The 18,674-nt window shown below is 40.7% G+C and overlaps 1 protein-coding gene across 1 annotated transcript; it reads right to left on the bottom strand.

Moving 5' to 3' along the window:
* Positions 1-1,253: 1,253 nt before the first annotated feature.
* MS4A7 (membrane spanning 4-domains A7) lies at positions 1,254-18,212 on the bottom strand. Its single transcript, XM_038569321.1, is given in 8 exon segments — positions 1,254-1,399; positions 1,401-1,450; positions 2,399-2,500; positions 5,858-6,064; positions 7,793-7,849; positions 9,272-9,406; positions 13,798-13,957; positions 18,057-18,212. Coding segments are annotated over 7 exon segments (732 nt in total). The 5' UTR covers positions 13,945-13,957; positions 18,057-18,212; the 3' UTR covers positions 1,254-1,365.
* Positions 18,213-18,674: the final 462 nt, after the last annotated feature.

The following is an 18,674-nucleotide window of genomic DNA, read 5'->3' as shown; positions in this document are numbered from 1 at the left end:
AAGTGAAGGATGGCTTAATAACTAGACGGGCCAAGGGGTCAAAAGTAACTTTTTCAAAAATTTTTTATTCAATTATAGCATAAAAACAAGAGAACACAAGTCATATATGTACAACACCAGCATCCAGATCAAGCCCATAGACTGTGTGGATTCCCTTCTAGTAACACCCTCCTCCCCAATGGTAACCGCTATCCTGCTTCTAAACTCTCTTGGTTTAGCTTGTGTTTAAACTTTATACACATAGAATCATATCAATGTACTCTTTTGTACATGGCCTTTTCCCCACAAACATTATATTTGTGGGATTTATCTATATGGCTGCATGTAATTATGGTCTGTCCACTCAGACTGTATTACTGGTTAGAACTCCATTGTGTGAACGCACCACTATTTTTATTTCTCTTTTATTGTTTATAGTCATTTGGATAGTTTCCTTTTGGAGGCAATTATGTATATTACTTCTATGACCATTTCCATATATGTCATTTGGAAAACATATGTGTGCATTTTGTAGCATCCTCCCCTTGGGGCAGGACCCAAAGTTTAGACCCAGGGGACAATATTGAGACCCTCTTTATTGGGTTGGTTGAGTTGTTTACTTCAATACAGTAATAAAGTGGATATTCTTTCCATATGGATGATTTCTTATTTGGTCTAGGACTCAGATGGGGAAGAGCATTGTTCTAAATTATAATCTTGAAGCCAGATATTTCAGAATAAAGTCATTAAATAAGACAATATAGAGCCACATTCATTTGACAGAAATTGACTTCATTCAATTGGCAGAAATGGAGCCATATATTTTTTTAAGATTTTATTTATTTATTCATGAGAAACAGAGAGAGAGAGAGAAAGAGAGAGGGAGAGAGGCAGAGACGCAGGCAGAGGAAGAAGCAGGCTCCATGCAGGGAGCCTGATGCGGGACTGGATCCCAGGTCTCTGGGATCACCCCCTGGGCCCAAGATGGTGCTAAATGGCTGAGCCACCCAGGCTGTCCTGGAGTCATATATTTTTAAAGTACTTTTAATTTAAAAGTTCTTGCAGTCCCTGATATCTAATGTTTAGCACTATGAGTGTGAAAATAATACAGGAGTGGAGCCTGCATAGCTACATGACTCGGCCTCTTCACACACACACAGGAGTGCACATTTTCTCTCCTTAGTCATGGGGTAGATGAATCACTTTCTGTTCAGTTTACCCACTCAGGCTTTTGAGAGATTATTTTCAAGAGCAATGAAATTACACTGAGCAAGTGCAAAACAAAAGCTGTTTTCTAAAAGTTTATTTTGGTGTCTAAGTCGTTGAAATTTCAGGAAAGTCTAATCACACTTTTCCAGGAGCTCTGGATTTCTCCTCCTTTTTCTTCTAAGGTGTTACTCCTATCCATGACCTGGAAGAGCTTTTTGGCCTGTTGGATATGACCTAGTGACAGAGGCAAGGAAAATGCACTCTAGAAAAAAAGAAAGTGTATTAGTAGTTATTAAAGTCTGATTTGGGAGGCTTTCTTTGACCCATATTTTAGAATGCATTCCCCCCATATGTGGTACAGTAGTAGCCTTTACCAAAATGTATGATTGCATCAATAGTTCAAACAAATTTCATTCTTTAATCTGCTGATCACGCTACCATTTACTAAGACCATAACTGAATCATAATTTATTCAATCCCTTTAAATAGCTTCCTTTAAAAAATAAATTACGGCTTTACAAGAAAGGCAAGGATCTTTAATTGTAAAGTCATGCCCTAAGAGGAGGTAAGGAAGAAAGCACAAAAACATAAACATATCAGAGATGCCCCAGTAAGATCTTATCACATTAACAAGGGAATGGGGCCATGGAGAATCCAGGGAGGCAGGTGGCTGCGTCTGTGAGAAGAGGGAGGAGATGCAAGCTTTCATTCTCAGCCTGTTTGCATCATTCATTCTCCATGTGACTTTATGCAAGCCTTGATTCTTTTATAAGGGATTGGGGGAAGTGATCTCTCTTTTTTAAAGATTTTATTTATTGATTTGAGAGAGAGCACAAGTGGAGGGTTGGAGGGGCAGACTCCCTGCTCAGCAGGGAGCCTGACTTGGGGCTTGATCCCAAGACTCTGAGATCATGACCTGAGTCAAAGGCAAACACTAAACCAACTAAGCCACCCAGGTGTCCTGGGGCAGGATTTCTAAAGCCATTTCAACTCCACATTAAGCAATTCTCTAACTGGCCTGCTGGCCAGAAGGTACCCGGATGCCAGTGTCATCATGAAGAAACCCATTCCTAGAACTCTTCATCACTACGAAAGTCACCTTCTACAATGAACCTCTTGACCCATAGTTGAGTCCTCTTTCTGACACCGGGATCATTATAGCTCAAAGTTGGGACCCAGCAGATGCCAGGTGACATGTCAGAGTACTCACCCCAGGGTTGTTGGAGTGCACCTGTTTCCACCAAAGAGTAGAAGCATATGCAGCCATCAGGAGCTCCAGCACAGTGAAGATGAGCATCACCACCAGCAGCCCCTGTGAATCAAGCCAGGGATGGTTGGGGCCTGACTGGAGAGAGGAGACTGAGAGGCGAAGGCTGAGCCCTGGCAGTAGACAGAAGAGGGAATAAGCAGCAACAGCTCTGTCTTAGAGCCGGGGAGTAACCCTGCCTTCATCTCCAGTCATTTTTACTGTTATGATGCTTCTAGTGTGGAGTTCTTATTTATCCGGAAACAGTCTCCATTCATGCCTTCAGTCTGAAATCTCATGAATTTTTAAATTTTTTTTTTTATTTATGATAGTCACACACACACAGTGAGAGAGAGAGGCAGAGACACAGGCAGAGGGAGAAGCAGGCTCCATGCACCGGGAGCCCAATGTGGGATTCGATCCCGGGTCTCCAGGATCACACCCTGGGCCAAAGGCAGGCGCTAAGCCGCTGTGCCACCCAGGGATCCCCGAATTTTTTTAAATTCTGAAATTTTGCCAGTTATTTCTCTTCGCATGCTCCCCCCCACCCTGCCCATTCTCTCAGAGCTCACATTACATGTTCACTGCGCCCTCCCTGTCTGTTAACCTGTCACTAAGATTTTCAGATCTCTATTGTAATGTGTTATGCTCTGGATGATTAAACAGACCTAAGTTTCATCTCACTATTTCTTTGGATATGTTGAATCTGCTATTTAACTGATCTGCTAAACTTTTAATTTCAAAGATTATGCTTTGCATTTCTAGTCATACTGTATAGTTCTTTCTCAAATCTACTTGTTCCTTTTTTCTTACTGTCATGTTCTTTCATTTTGGTTTTAATTCCTTTTTTATATCATTTAAAATATATTTTTATTATGGTCTTCGAAATTAGTATATAACCTCCAATTCTTGAGCAACTAACTTTCATATTTGTTCCATTTGCTGCGGTTCTCCATTTTTTCTTAATGTTTTTCAAAATATCTTTATTCTCAGATGATGTCAGTACATGGGGGGGGAGAATTTTTTAACATGGATTGGGTTTATGGATGACTCCTTAGATGGAAATTTTAGGTTTGATTCTTTTTTTTTTTTTTTTTTTTTGGTTTGATTCTGAGAGAACCTCAGGAGTTCCACAGACCCAAGAACAAACTTTAAGTTAATCCTTGTATTTTGAGATTCCTATATTTTATATGTAATTTCGGAATTGGATAATGTCTATATCTGCACATGGTTTGGTGAGATGAATTCATCCCAGAAACTTTTAGGGTGGAGTTTCTTAAAGCTTAGTGAGATGTTGGGCAGAGTTTTCCTTGTCTTGTTTTCATTAATAGAATAAACATTCAATCTCTGCTTCTAATGTTTTTGCAGAGCGCTCAATGGGGGGGGCTAAAAAACTTCAGATTTGTCATGGGCATTAAAATGTCATAACCCAGCTTGAAACACCTGTGTTCCCATCCAGATTTCTCTGGTTTTCTGGTCTTAGCTCTTGTTTGGTTACCTGGCTGCAGGATCCTTCTTAGCTCCTGGAACATAAGATGCCTTCTTCCGTGAGTTTTTCCTTGTTTCCATCCTCCCTTCCTTCCTTCTTCAACTTCAGATAGATATTTAAAATGTTTTTATGTGTTACTTAAGTTATCTTTGTATTGATAAAGAAAGAGTGGGCTTTTGGGGTCAGTCCTATGTGATTTATCTGATTTAGCAGGAAGTTCTCTGGTTGTCTGAAAGCAAGAGGCAGTTTAATGTATTGATAGTAGTTTTCATGGAGTTAAACCCTCAATATCCCAACAGGGAGGCTGTCTCCCTCAACCTCATGGTTTTGCCTGATGTTTGCCCTGCACCAGGGTTATGCTAGCTCCTGGGCTTCCTGACACATATTTCTAACATTCTGTTCCCTTCCACTTCCATGAGCTCCAAGATCAAAGGGATTGCTTTTGACAACCTCTGGGTCACATAGGCAGACTCACAGGAGGCTGTGAGTCCGGAAACTTGCACGCATTTTCTGGGATCCGTGAGAAGGGAATAAGAGGTATTATATTTGTCTCCCTGGCTCCTGTTGGAGGAGTCACAAGGGAAGAATTTTTTTTCTTCTTAAAAGGCCAAAGTTTGTGGTTTTAAAATTACGAGACTGTATAGAGAGGATTGACTAAGTCAGGATTTTTATCATGAACAAGTGATGACCATCCATGTGGTGGTGGTGGGGGGCGGGGAAGTAGCAAGAAAATGCTACCCAGAGATGCTGGCATTTATGCTAGGAGTGGAATCTATTGGGCAGTCTCCCATCCCCTTCTCCCTCTGCCAGACCTGCTTGGCCAAAGTGCAGTAATTATGTGTTTGGGCTTAAAGTCCAAGTTCTATAGCTAACTTAATGTGGCTACATCAATCCCAAATCAAATTCAAATAAGGAGGGATATTTATGCCTGTGAGGAGGAAAATGCTTGCTCAACAAAGGGGGGCGCCCTGAGAGCTAAACCAATTGAAAATGGATTATTTTTTAATGTAAGAAAGACTGCTGACCACCTCTTCTTTATCCATTCATCTGTGAATGGACTCTTCAATTGCTTCCATAGCTTGGCTATTGTAAATAATGCTGCAAAAAGCACAAGGGTGCATATATCTTTTCAAACTAGTATTTTTGTCTTCTTTGAGTCAATACCCAGTAGTGGTATTATTGGATCATATGGTATTTCTATTTTTAATTTTCTGAGGAGCCCTCATACTGTTTTCCATAATGACTGGAAATGCACCAATTTACATTCCCACCAGTAGTGCATGTTGTCCCCTTTACACCACATCCTTACCAACATTTGTTGTTTCTTATCTTTTTGATACTAGCCATTCTGACAGGTATGAGGTGATATCTCATTGTGGTTTTGAATTTCATTTCCGTGATGATAAGAGATGTCGAACATCTGTTCACATGTCTGTCAGCCATCTGTATGTCTTCTTTGGGAAAATATATGTTAATGCCTTCAGCCTGTTTTTAATTGGGTTATTTGTTTTTTTCAGTGTTAAGTTGTATAAGTTCTTATATATTTTGGATATTAACCCTTATAGAATACGTCATTTGCAAATATCTTATCAGATTTAGTATATTGCTTTTTCTCTTTATTGATGTTCTCTTTGCTGTGCAGAAGCTTTTTATTTTGGATGTAGTCCCAGTAGTTTATTTTTGCTTATTTCTCTTACCAGAGGAGAAATATCTAGAACCCACAGCCCTTCTTGATTTCCTGTTTTGACTTGGCACAATTCATCCCCTGTATTTTACAATCTGCTGACAGGACTCATTCAACCACATTTTTTTTTTTTTATGTCTGCTTCCAGGATTCAGATCAAGAAAGTACAAACTGCTGCAAAACCAGAGATTATGCAAATAAGAGAAGCTGAGATTTCATATGACAGGATATTGAGTTTGAAACTACTTACCGTCAGACTGACGCTAGCCAGGAGACATTCCTTGAATTCATATATCGCGTAATAGTACATCGAATAAGGCAGGGAGGATAGATATTCCCTTTCTGAGTCACAGCGTTGAGAGACAGTCCCCAGGGCTACCAGGCCATCAGCAAGGAGGAAGAGGCCTACTCCAGCGGCGAGAGAACTCACCACGTTTGAGGTCAGGCTGCTCATGGCCTGAAAAAGAAGTTCTGCATGGGGATCTCATGGCAGAAGCAGCAAGTGGTGCTGCTATACCTCTATCCATCGCACCGCAATGGTGCTTCCTTGAGCCTGTTTGCCCTCTAATCCGCATACTCTGGTAGCACAGACTGTGTTTTATTCACCTCTGTATCCCGCTTCACTATCTAGTCACCTGATATAATTCATAATGTCTGTTGAGTGAGAGAATGCATGAGCAATTCCTTCTTCAGCATAGGGCTTCTGGATCCTTGACTCTCGGCAGCACTGAAGACAGACATGGCACTGCTCAAGCCACTACCAGCATAGTCCTTGACTTCCTCCACAGCCCTAGAATAATTCTTCCACTTTAAGACCTTCTCAGAGGGCCTAGACCAATCTATGGCTTTTCTTTCCTTAAAAGAGAAAACTGGAGGAGCTAGAATATCTATCTATAGGTGGATCAAGCCTGAGAACCACATGCGCCAATGTGCCGCATGCTGGGTCACATTCTACATTTTGGGGTAAAGGGTTCTCACAGAATATGGTTCCTCTGTAAAGACACTGATGTCCTAGACTCTGTGCCAGGTTCTCCACACATGCTCTTTCCTATTTGAATATCACTGTAGGATGCCATGTGTTGGGAGGATGGTTGCTCTGCCCCCTTCTCCCTGGGCTTGGTAGCTATGTGGCTTCAAGTGCTGAGTTACTGAAGGAAGAGCAGAAAGATTGGGCAGTGCCATTGCCCAGAGCTGCCATATGAGCCGTGGAGCCCACGTATTTTCTTGTGTCCTATGTGTAGAGCCCACATTGTGCCAGGTCACCCCAAGTATTGTTTTCCTTTTTAGGGTACTCAGGACACTTGGGAAACCACCTGTGAGATCCACATGTTCATCTTCCACATTTTATAAATGAGAAAACTGAAGCCGAGAGAAGGAAGGAATTTTTTAAGCACACAAATTGGTCAGTGACAGAGCTTGGACAAGAGTGTAGGTATCCTGGTTCCAAGTCCAGAATTCTGACTCCATCCAGTGAGATGAACTCTTCAAAATTCTGTCCACTGGTTCTTAGGTTTATATTCTAGCTTCAAGTATCAGGAACGTGTCCCATATTATGTACCCTCATCCATAGCTAACTAGACCCTGGACCTTCCTGAGTCAGGATGTGGCTTTTCCCTAAGTCATCTTTGTGAGCTTGTGACAGGGGAAAGGAGAGTGTTGTTATGGAGAGGATCAAAGGCCCCAACCACATATTTGTGACCTTTGTCAGGAAATTGGCCACAGTCTGATAATTCCTTAGATCTACAGAATCTAAGCCTACATCCCTGTGCCTCTGACCTTGCCATTTAGGGAAATTGACTCATTATGAGACAGGTTTTTCCAGAAAAAGATCTCTAGGTTCTATCTGAGATGGTTGTTTACTATATTTAGGACCAAGATAACAAACTATAAAGACTCCATAGTATATTTAAAATATTTCTACTGTTTAAGCAACTGAGGTAAATCTGCTCTAAGCTTGGAATATGACCCAGGAGTAAGTTGTGTAGGAGAAGAGCACTGGTCTAGAAGGCAGATAATTTGATGTTTACATCCCATTCTGCCAGTGGACCAGCAGTGAGAACTTGGGCTCTCTCCCCTGCTTGGAGCCCTATTTCCTTAAGTTGTCAAATGGAAACTTTGAACGAGACTAACTCTGAAGTTCCTTTTTTTCCCCAATGAGCTGAGATTTGATAACTCTCATACTTACAAAGGGTTTAGTTGACTTTTTCCCAGAAATAATGCAGAGGGATCCCGTAATGGCAAACTGCTCAAAAAAGAGAGAAATAATCAGTTCAGTTGTCTTGTGGAAATGTGGCCACCATGTTATTATCCATCAATCAAGAAGTAATGTAAAACTTTTAGAGAGATAGCCTAGGAATGGCGTGGGTCCATATTGGTAGAGAGGCCTGAGTTCCACTCTCTGGATGCTTACATTGACTCTGAAGCCTGGGCCGATACACAGTGGATCTGGATTTATGTTAGCAAAAATCACCATGAGCTGAGGCGGCCTGGAGAGGAGGTGCACATGGATGGAAAGCAGGACTGAGTTACAAGAGAGAAAGAGACCAAGGACTTGAAGCGGTAGGATGATGGGAGCGGCCAACAGAGGCACTTAGGAAAGGAGCTACAGAAATGTGAGCTTCAAGCATTGCTGTAGGGGCCTGAGTTAGACTGGTTGCTGAGAAAGGTAGGAAGTACAGGGACAGATGTGAAGATCCCTTCATCCTAAAGCCCCAGAAGTCAGTAGTTGAGCCCAGTGCTGTTAAGGATCCAGCTTGTGGAGGGAGAATGCTCTGAGATGCTAAAGCATTGGCTAAGCTTGTGCCTTTGGGGGTTGGGTAGTCACAAGGGGGGTCCAGAGTGGCCATTTCTTCCTTTGGCAAGGGAGTGTGGGAGCCACAGCTACTGACCAGGTAGAGATAGGAGGACAAGTTATGCTCTGGAGACAGGGCTTCCTTACGTCACCGCAGTTTGTGTTTGCACAAAGGCTTTGTGCGTGTAGACGTGGTGCTTTGGTAGAATCCATCTGCCCAGAACGTGCACTTCTTTCTCCTTTCTACTACTTGGACAAATAAGTGGCCCTCAGTGAGAGGCATGACTAGGCCCTGGCTATCTCCAAAGAAAATGATCTACTAGGTGCTTCTCCATAAGTATTTAGATAAAAAGCAGCAAAAAGTTTTCTAAGTTCTCAAGATTCCTCTAAACATATAAGTGTCCTTGCTTCCCACGAGTTATACCATTGCCAGTTTAATTCTCTGCAAACCTATGGCATCTACCAGTGGTGCTCATTCTATTTTAAAAATGACCTTTTCACTCTCTACTTGATTGTTCTTAAACTGGAGGAAATCCAATGGCCTTATCAAAGGCAGAAAAAAAGTGAAAACTCTTCCATTTTTCCAGTGGTAGGCTGTGAGGCCAGGGAAGAAATGCTGTACTAGTATGCCCACTGTATTACCCTCTTGCCGCCTGCCCCAACCAGCCACTCCCTGGGATGGTGACACAGGAGGAGGGATTAGGCCCCTCTGGTGCTCTTCTTGAGTTGAAGAACTGTGACATAGGAACTTAATGACACAGGGAAAGTCAGAGGCTTGGCTGCCTTCTCCTCTCTCCCTACCTCTTGGGAGTCATTTAGCACCTACTTAGTGTTAAAAAGCATGTTCTTTCTTGGAGAACCCACTCTACTCACACATAGAGCTCCTACAAATGGGTACCCAGACATCAAAATGGTGGAAATTGTTGGCTTGACGTGGGAAGAGTAGGGACCAGAAACCAAAATGGCCCCCAAACTTGAAATCAACAGGCAACACAGGATCTGGATAATCTACAAGAGACAAGAAAGAAAATTCTAGGAACATTCTTTGAACAGATGAAAGTAATTGCTTGAATGTACATTGTGATTATAGAGTATAAAATATGTTATAATTTATCATATTAAAAAGGAAAAAAAAAAAGGGGTGCCTGCGTGGCTCAGTCAGTTAAGCATCTGACTCTTGATTTCAACTCAGGTCATGATCTCAAGGTTGTAAGATCAAGCCCCATGCTGGGTGTGGAGCCTGCTTAGATTTTGTCTCTCCCTCTCCTGCTTCCCCTGTTACACTTTTGTGTAATCAATATATCTCTAATAAAAAATAAATTAATTAAATCAAATTAAAAGGAAAATAAAATGTGTTAGAAGGAGCCAGAAGGCATTCTCTAAGAGAAAGTCATGTATAACTAACCGCTCCTTTTCTGATAGGATTATTAAACTAACAAGTCAGGGAGTGATGATATGTGCATTTTGACTTTATTTTGAAAAATATAGTGAACAATTTTTTGTTGTTGTTCTAGGAAAAGCAAATGGAGGAAAATTTTTCTGGACAGTAGCCCAGTTGGATGGATGTAGAAAGCAAACTTATCAAGAGAGTTAATAAAAGGACTCAATTTCAGTTGAAATAAAATAGAGTAGAAAGTCTCTAGTGTCATAGTTCATCTTATGTTCATCATAATTGGATTTTAATAATAATTACTATTTTCATGATCACCAGTGATAATAATAATACTCTATATTTGTTGAACACTTTCTAAACTCTGATTATTCAACTCATCTTTTATGGATAAGAAATATGGGGCACCAAGAGTTAAAATAGTTTGTACAAACCCACACAAATAATCAAGTGGAAGATCTAGGATTTAGCCCTGTTGCTTTGATCTAGAACCCACACTCAAACCTGCTGTTTAATGCACATGCAATTCAAAGATGATAGAAACATGGGAGAAATAACCTAAAGCCAAGAGAATTCAACCATTCATACAACTGATACTTATTAAATAGCTATTGTGGGCTAGCACCAGGGAAATGAAGCAAGTGAAAGTCACTGCCACTAGCCATTATTATGTCCTTTAAAGATATGTTCCTTGGAAAGTATGGAATGAGTTAAGAGCAAAGTAGTAGGAAATGTGATCCGAGAAGTACTGACGGTGTGGTACAAACCATTGTAAGGCTTTGTAGGCTATTTTACCAATGTTGACACAGGGTAACATTGGTTACCTATGTCATTCTTTTTTTTTTTAAGATTTTATTTATTTATTTATGAGAGACACAGAAAGAGAGAGAGGCAGAGACACAGGCAGAGGGAGAATTAGGCTTCCTGCAGGGAGCCTGATGTGGGACTCGATCCTGGGACCCGGGGGTCACGCCCTGGGCTGAAGGCAGGCGCCAAACTGCTGAGCCACTCAGGCATACCATGTAACCTTTCATTCTGAGTGAAAAAGGAAGCAAAGTGGATAATTTTGAGCAAAGAGATTACATGATGCAATTTGTATTTTCAGGAGATCATTCTACTGCTGCATTGAGAATAGATGATAAGATTATAAGGAAACATAGCAGGGAGATCAATAAAAAGGGTGTTGCAGTAATTCACAGGTGAGATGATGTTGACTTGAAAGAACATGTTGACAGTGGAGATAGTAAGTAGTAGTTGGGTTCTAGATGCACAATGAAGATTAAACCTGTAGGATTTGCTAACACTTTAAATGTGGATTATAAAACATAGGAGTGAAGGTTGTGTCCAAAGGTTTTGGTTTGAGCATCTGAAATGATGGAATTGACATTGATCTGAGCTGGGAAATGTTGTATGAGGGGTAGGTTTGGGGACAAAGATTAGGATTTCAGTCTGGGGCAGATTAGGGGAGAAATATCTAGAAGATAACCAAGTGGAAATGTACATAGGCTGTTGGATATATAAGAGGAGAGCCAGGTAAGGGGTATAGTCTTTTTTTTCCCTCCAAGTCATTAGGGAAGATAATATTTAAAATTATATGACTGGATGGGATCACCATTGCAGCAGATACAGAAGCAAAATAGGATCAATGACTAAGCTGCCACTCCAAATATAGGATCTGGGAAATACATAGAAACAACAAAGGAGTTTAAGAGGAGCAGCCAAGAGAGAAGGGGGACAACCAGAAGAATGTAGAGTCCACAAATCCAAGTGGTTAAAATGTTTCAAGTAGGAGAGAGTAGTCAGCTGCATTAAACACTTCTTTAGTTCAAGAACATAAACAACAGAGATTCAGAAATTGGGTTACTAATGTGGAGCAAAGGGGACAAATGCCATTGGATGTGATTAAAGAGAGAATATTATTCAAGAGAAACTGGAAACATTGACTTCCTGTCCCTTAAAGGAGTGTTGCTAGAAAGGCAAGTAGCCAGTGAGGCAGTAGCACGTGAAGTAATAATTTGTTTCTACTCTTTAGTTCTCAAGATGGGAGAAATCACAGTAAGATTCTCTGCTCATGGAACTGATAAAAAAAAAAAAAAAGTGCAGAGGGAATAGGGAGAATTAATGGAACAAGTAATAAGGAATGGGATCTACTGCACAAAAAGGAAGGTTATAATCTTCAATTAGAAGATGGCCATCTTATTGGTAATGGGGAGGGGAAGGAAAATATATGGCACAGATGTAATTGCAGACGTGTAGCAGCTTGTGGACATTCTCTCCAGATTGCCTCAATTTTCTCAGTATTTTAGGAATCAAGGAAATTAATGGAGAAGGAAGAAGCATTAGGAGTTTCAGGGGAGTAATAAAAGTGGCAATGACCCAGAGTTCCTCTGTATAGCAAGAGGACTTTGAGAATAGAGCTCTGTTTCTTTTTTTTTCTTTTAACCTTATCATTGACCTATTATCCCAAGTGTGTAAAATAGTAGCCAGCACACTGAAAGTGCTCAAAAATGACAGCTGAATGTATGAATGAATGAGTGTATTCACAGAATCCCTTATTGGTTGCCGAAGCACACAGTGAAATGTGTTTGTGATTCTAGGCCACACGTAGGCTAGGTTGTAGGGAGCAGGGCAAGTCTGTACGGAACCTACTGTTGGAAGAAGTAAATTAAGGAGTGAGTATTGGTAAATGACAGGAGGATGAGAAACATTAATTGGTTTGATTTTCAGGCAACCTATTCCTCAAATGATTTTTATAAGAATGATCACTTTTCAAAATTTGCCAATACATCATTTAATGCTGTTTTCTAAAACATGGATCATTTTTAGATTTTTAAATTAAACTGTCTTCTGAAATTTTAATTCTCCTATCAATTCTCAATTATTCCTAATATTAGAATTACCTAACGGAACCTTTTGAAGTTCATGACTGTTTAAATTACTTGAGGTAATAATTTTTTCCAGTACTCAAGAATTTTTCAAATACATTTTTTTAAAAAAAAGTGAGAGTGAATTACTTAGTTGGGTGACATGAGATTCTGAAGTAGGACCTTTTAGAGATTGAGAGGAGGAGATTGATCTGGAAGTGTCCACGAGAAACAAAGGAGACACTACTTTCACTTCCTTGCCCAGAAGCGAGGGCCACAGTGAACAAAGTGCCCCTGGGAGCTGGGTTTCTGTCTGCACAACCAATAAAGAGACCTTTGAGAAACAAATTGGGAAATAAAGAGGATCATGCTGTTCACTGACTCTGAATTCCAGAGACCACAACTAGACAGGTTTCCAAAGTTGGAAAGGAATAGGAGTTAGGTCTTAAAAGGGGATAGTCAGAGCCATGTGGGAATTAAAGTCCTAGATATGAAGGATTATGACTGTGAACGCTTTGATGCATTGCAGTCAGGCAAAGAAGGAGAAAATGTACAATGAGGTTAGTCCAGATTGTCTCATCTCAAAATGGTTAAGAAATGAGCTCAAAATGGAAAGATCTAATTTAATCCTATTGAGTAAAATCACGTGGTTAAATCTAAAATCTATTATATTAAAAACAAATTACAGGAGACTTCCTTGTGTAGATTTAAGTGGACACCTAGTGGTTTTAGTTTACAGAAAGGCCTGAGGAGGGTAGAGTCTTCCCTTAAAGCCCCATTTCATGTCCCAAAGAGGCTGGAGTCAGATAGAAGGGAAAAAAAAGAAGGAAAGAAAGAAGAAGAAGAAAGAAAAAGAAAGAAAGAAAGAAGAAAGAAAGAAAAAAGAAAGAAAGAAAGAAAGAAAGAAGAAAGAAAGAAAGAAAGAAGTAAAGAAAAAAGAAAGAAAGCCCGACACGACTACCTCCCCCCTCCCCCCGACACAAAGAAAAGACCTCACTCCACCACTCACTCCCTCCCGAAAGAAAGAAAGAAAGAAAGAAAGAAAGAAAGAAAGAAAGAACTTTTCCAGATCCACTGCAGATCTGTAGTCTGAGGACATTCCTAGTATTTTCCCCAGTGTCCCCCTTATAATGACAGCCACTTACTCCAAGGACTGTAGCTTCTTTCCGCAGATTGTTCTGTGGATTACCTTCTTTTTCATAGCCGTGTCTAGGTTTCTCTCTTTTGAGGACAATAATTCCATTTGGAGTAGAAGAGTCACAGATTCCCTTGGTCTTCAGCTGTGATAGCATGGTGCTGACGATGCTGGAAGAGGCAGTGAACTCAGTTAGGACCCGAAGTTTGACTTGAAGATGTGAAACCATTTAAGGTTTTCTCCATTGTCCAAGGGGTGACCTGTCCTTTAGGAACAAAGGTGAATGTGGGAAGCAGTGGACACATTGGAAGGCCAGCATGCTTGGGTCCATTCACTGTGGGCAGAAAGCATGTCACTGGGAGAAAACTAAACATTTTGAGGAGTCCCACAATGGAGAGGTGAACAATTCACATAGAACTTGCCTTGCAGCCTTGAGAGTATCCATGTCACTGTCCTTCCAACAATCCCTGCTTCCAGCCTCCCTTGTGTACCTGTGTACCTCTGCTCCACTTGCGGTGCATCCCTGTACCACAGGTCCCAATATTGTACTTTTATGCTGTAACTATATTGCTCAGTCTTCCATCATAGTCTTGTTTTCTTTCCATTAAGATGGTGATTAATCCCAGTTCACATCTCTTTCTTGTATTGCTCTCATCCCACAATGAATGACCCCCTTGCCTATGTTAGCTCAATAATTGTTATATGAACATTTATTTAAATCCTGCTAGGGAAGCCCAGGTGGCTCAGTGGTTTAGCGCTGCTTTCAGCCCGGGTGTGATCCTGGAGACCCAGGATGGAGTCCTGTGTTGGGCTCCCTGCATGGAGCCTGCTTCTCCCTCTGCCTGTGTCTCTGTCTCTCTCTCTCTCTCTCTGTCTCTCATGAATGGATAAATTCTTTATAAATAAATAAATAAATAAATAAATAAATAAATAAATAAATAAATCCTGCTAAATTCCACGCACTAGGGCCATAGTAGCTCCAATATTTATAACAACTTAGGTGTTATTAACTCCACTTTTTTCATTAGAAACTCAGGACTATAAATTCAAGTGATTTTCTTTATACGAAATACACAAGTGCTTAGCCTGGCACATTGAAAGTGTTTAATACATGGTAGCAAATATAATTATTATTATCTGGTATTTGCAAAACTGTCTGACCAAATCCATCCAATCTCTATCAAAATTCTAACAGCATTTTTCACAGAGCTACCTGTAACAAATGATTCTAAAATTTTTTGGAGCCACAAAAGACCCCAAATAGCCAAAGTAATATTGAAAAAAGAAGACAAAGCTGAAGGCATCACAGTTCTGGACTTCAGGTTATATTACAAAGCTGTCGTGTTCAAGACAGTGTGGTACTGGCACAAGAACAGACACATAGACAATGGAACAAGACATAGAACTCAGAAATGAACCCACAACAAATGGTCAACTAATCTTTGACAAATTAAGAAAGATTTTCCATTGGAAAAAAAGGCAATCTCTTCAACAAATGGTGTTAGGAAAACTGGACAAAAAAATGCAGAAGAATGAAACTGTACCACATTCTTACACCATACACAAAAACAAATTCAAAACGGATGAAAAACCTAAATATGAGACAGGAAATTGTTAAAATCCTAGAGAACATAGGCAGTAACCTCTCTGACATCAGCCGTAGCAACTTCTTACTAGGCTCGTCTCCGAAAGCAAGGGAAACAGAAGCAAAATTGAACTATTGTGACTTCATCAGATAGAAAGCTTCTGCTTTGTATCTCAGTGAAGGAAAACATCAACCAAACTAAAAGGCAGAATAAATCAATTCTGTTGAATCACTAAATTGTACACCTGAAACTAATATTACACTATATGTTAAGTAACTGGGATTTAAATTTAAAAAAAAAAGAGAGAAAATGAGGCTTATAGAAGATGAATAGTTTGCACAAGATTATATATCTAGCATATGATGGAGGCAATATTTGAACCCAGGCCTTGTGGTGTCAGGGTTCCTCTATATCCCTGGTAGGTGTGGACATGCCCATCTAGCCACACACAACCCTCAGCCCCTCTACCCTCCCTCCCTCATAGCCCGAGTCCATTGACTACCACTCTCCAGCTCCATATTCACTCACAGGAGCATTTCTGGCCTTAGACATTTGTTCCCATATTCTGGTAAACTGGCTTCTGCCACATTCCTGCAGTTTACTAACCCCGAATGTGCTAAGTAGACCCCTCCTCTTTCTAATCTTAGTCCCTGGTCTCTTGGGGTTCGCCCACATTGTCACAAATTTCAGGAGTTCCTCCTTTGTGAGGCTGACCATGAGGATGCTGTGCTAAGTGAATGAGCTGATCATAGAAGGACATATGCTGAGCGACTCACTTGCATGCGGTATCTGAAACAGACTAACAGAGGCAAAGACTTAGAGTGGTGGTTGCCAGGCTCTAGGGAGGAAGAAATGGGGAGTTGCTGTACAATGTGTATAAAATTTCAGTTGTGCCGGATAAGTTCTAGAGATCTGCTGCACAGCGCTGGGCCTATAGCTAGACATACAGTACTGTACACTTGGAGATCTGTTAGAGAGTAGATCTCATGTTAAGTATTCTTACCACAGCAAAAAACTAATAGATAGATAGATAGATAGATAGATAGATAGATAGATAGATAGATAAAATCCCAACTTAAGGATTTAAAAACACAAGTCTCTAGTCCTAGATTCTTTCCTATAGGATTTCTCCCTATATTTTTCAGTCCTCATACCCAAGGACCACAGGATATACTTGATTCTGGCCCCAAGGCTAGGACGTGGAAGCCTCATTGGGACGCTTACAATACTCTCGGATACCATGTACATTTATTTTCTTTTATTATTTTTTAACTGTTTTGTTTAGAAAAGTGTATAACATAGCAAACAGATCAAAAAAAGAAATACATTTTGAAGAGGAAAACGAAATTCCTTAAATCTCAACTTCCGTGCAATAACTACCGTTTTTTACATATCCTTTGCATTCTTGCATTTTTTCCCTTCTCTTTCTCTAAACGTGCTTCCACACGTTCATTGCTCTATCTAAACAGAATCATTCCATCCACGGCAGCCAGAAATCTTTTCGCACTCAGCATTATTCTGTGGATACGTCTGATGCTAATGAATGTAGGTAATAAAAATCCTAAATTCAAAAGCCAAATGCTACACTCTGACATATGATACAGCATAGATGGGCCTTGAGGACAATATGCTCAGTGAAATAAACCAGTCACAAAAAGTCAAATACTGTACGATTGCACTCTGGAAGGCACCTGGAGAGCTCAAAATTTCATCAGGACAGAAAGAACGATGGCTACCAGGAGGAGAGGAAAGTGTGGAGTTAGTGCTTAATGGGCGTGGAGCTTCAGTCTGTGGAAGGAAAAGTTCTGGAGTTCAATTTGAGGATGGTTGCACAGGATGAGGATGTACTAAATGCCACTGAGTGATGCACTTAAAAATGGTTGAAATGCTTAATCTTGTGTTATGTATATTTTACCACAATAAAAAAGCCAATGTATTCAAATGAATAGATGTCTCAAGATTCATTTAACCAGTCACGGTTATTTAGATTCTCTCTCTCTCTCTTTATTATTATAAACAATGCTATGGATAGTGAACATCATTGCACTTCTGTGCTGCCTCACCTATTCAGTTATCTCCTTAGAGTAACATTTAGAAGTGGATTTATGCAGTTTAAGGCTACGACATACATAGTGCTACTTTTTAGAAGGAATCCTGCGGCGCCAGCGTTCTTTATGGTTCCACAGGAAGACTCCAGACTGATGCCATCATGCCCAGACTCCACAGTCTGAGAGGGATGCTTGGTCCCTCCACATCCATCAAGCAGAGGCAAACTTAGGATGGCCCACAACTTTTCCAGACATCTCTAAAACCTCCACTTTGGGGACAAATCATAGCTTAGAGGACAATTGCTCTGCATGCAACAATTTTTTATATGACAGAAGTCGAATGGAACAATGGGTCCTAATGCAGGATCCAGTCTAATCGCACAGTATTTTCTGAGAGCACATTCTGTGCAGAGCATTGTAGAAAATCATCAACTCAAATCTTAGAGGAAACCTAAGGATTGTTTCACTCAGTTCTCTTATTTTAACAGTGGGTACACCATGACCAGAGCAGGGAATTGCCTCATTGGCCAGGCAGGTGCTCAGAAGAAAGATAGAATAAGAATCTGATTCCTGGCTGGCTATTCCAAGAACAGTCATCTCCCCCCAAAATTGAGCTTCCCAACCAAGACGCCTACCTGTTTTGCAGCCCAGTCCTGTGAGGGTAGCGGGTCGGCCAGCTCTCTGTTGGGGAACTCTCAGCCAGAACTTCCTACTGGTCATTCCTGCCAGAATGACCTTGCTCCTCTGGCCTCCAGCCTCTGAGACTTCCCGCCCCTTTCTCAGATCAGTAGTCATGATTACACAAGACATGAGCTTTGCTGTGGTTACATCCATGCATGAATTTATCTTGGCTTCCCCTTTCTAAATTTCAAGTTCTGGAGGCTGGCACAGAATGCAAATAATGCACAAGAATAAAGAGCTTGTGAAGACTAGTGACTTACATGATCCTTATTAGAATTCATTTCCCCCAGAGCCTTCCTGCCCCATTCTCAGAGAAGTAGTTGTGATCACACAAGACATGAGCTTCGCTGTACTTACATCTACGCGGGAGAAGTACCTCTGCTTCCTCTTTCTAAGTTTCAAGGTCTGAAAACTGACACAGATTACAAGAAATGCACAAGAATAAAGAGCTTGTGAAGACTAGTGACTTGCACGATCCCAGATGCAATTCATTTCCCCCATTCCTCTAGGCATGTCAACTGGTTTAGCTTAGACCGAGTTTTCTGTCTACTAAGAGGGATGAGTAATAATGC

The sequence above is a fragment of the Canis lupus genome, chromosome 21, assembly GCF_011100685.1.
Source record: "Canis lupus familiaris isolate Mischka breed German Shepherd chromosome 21, alternate assembly UU_Cfam_GSD_1.0, whole genome shotgun sequence".
Lineage (NCBI taxonomy): Eukaryota > Metazoa > Chordata > Mammalia > Carnivora > Canidae > Canis > Canis lupus.
The sequence above is the reverse complement of the archived record's forward strand: the minus strand, read 5'-3'. Positions and strand labels throughout refer to the sequence as shown.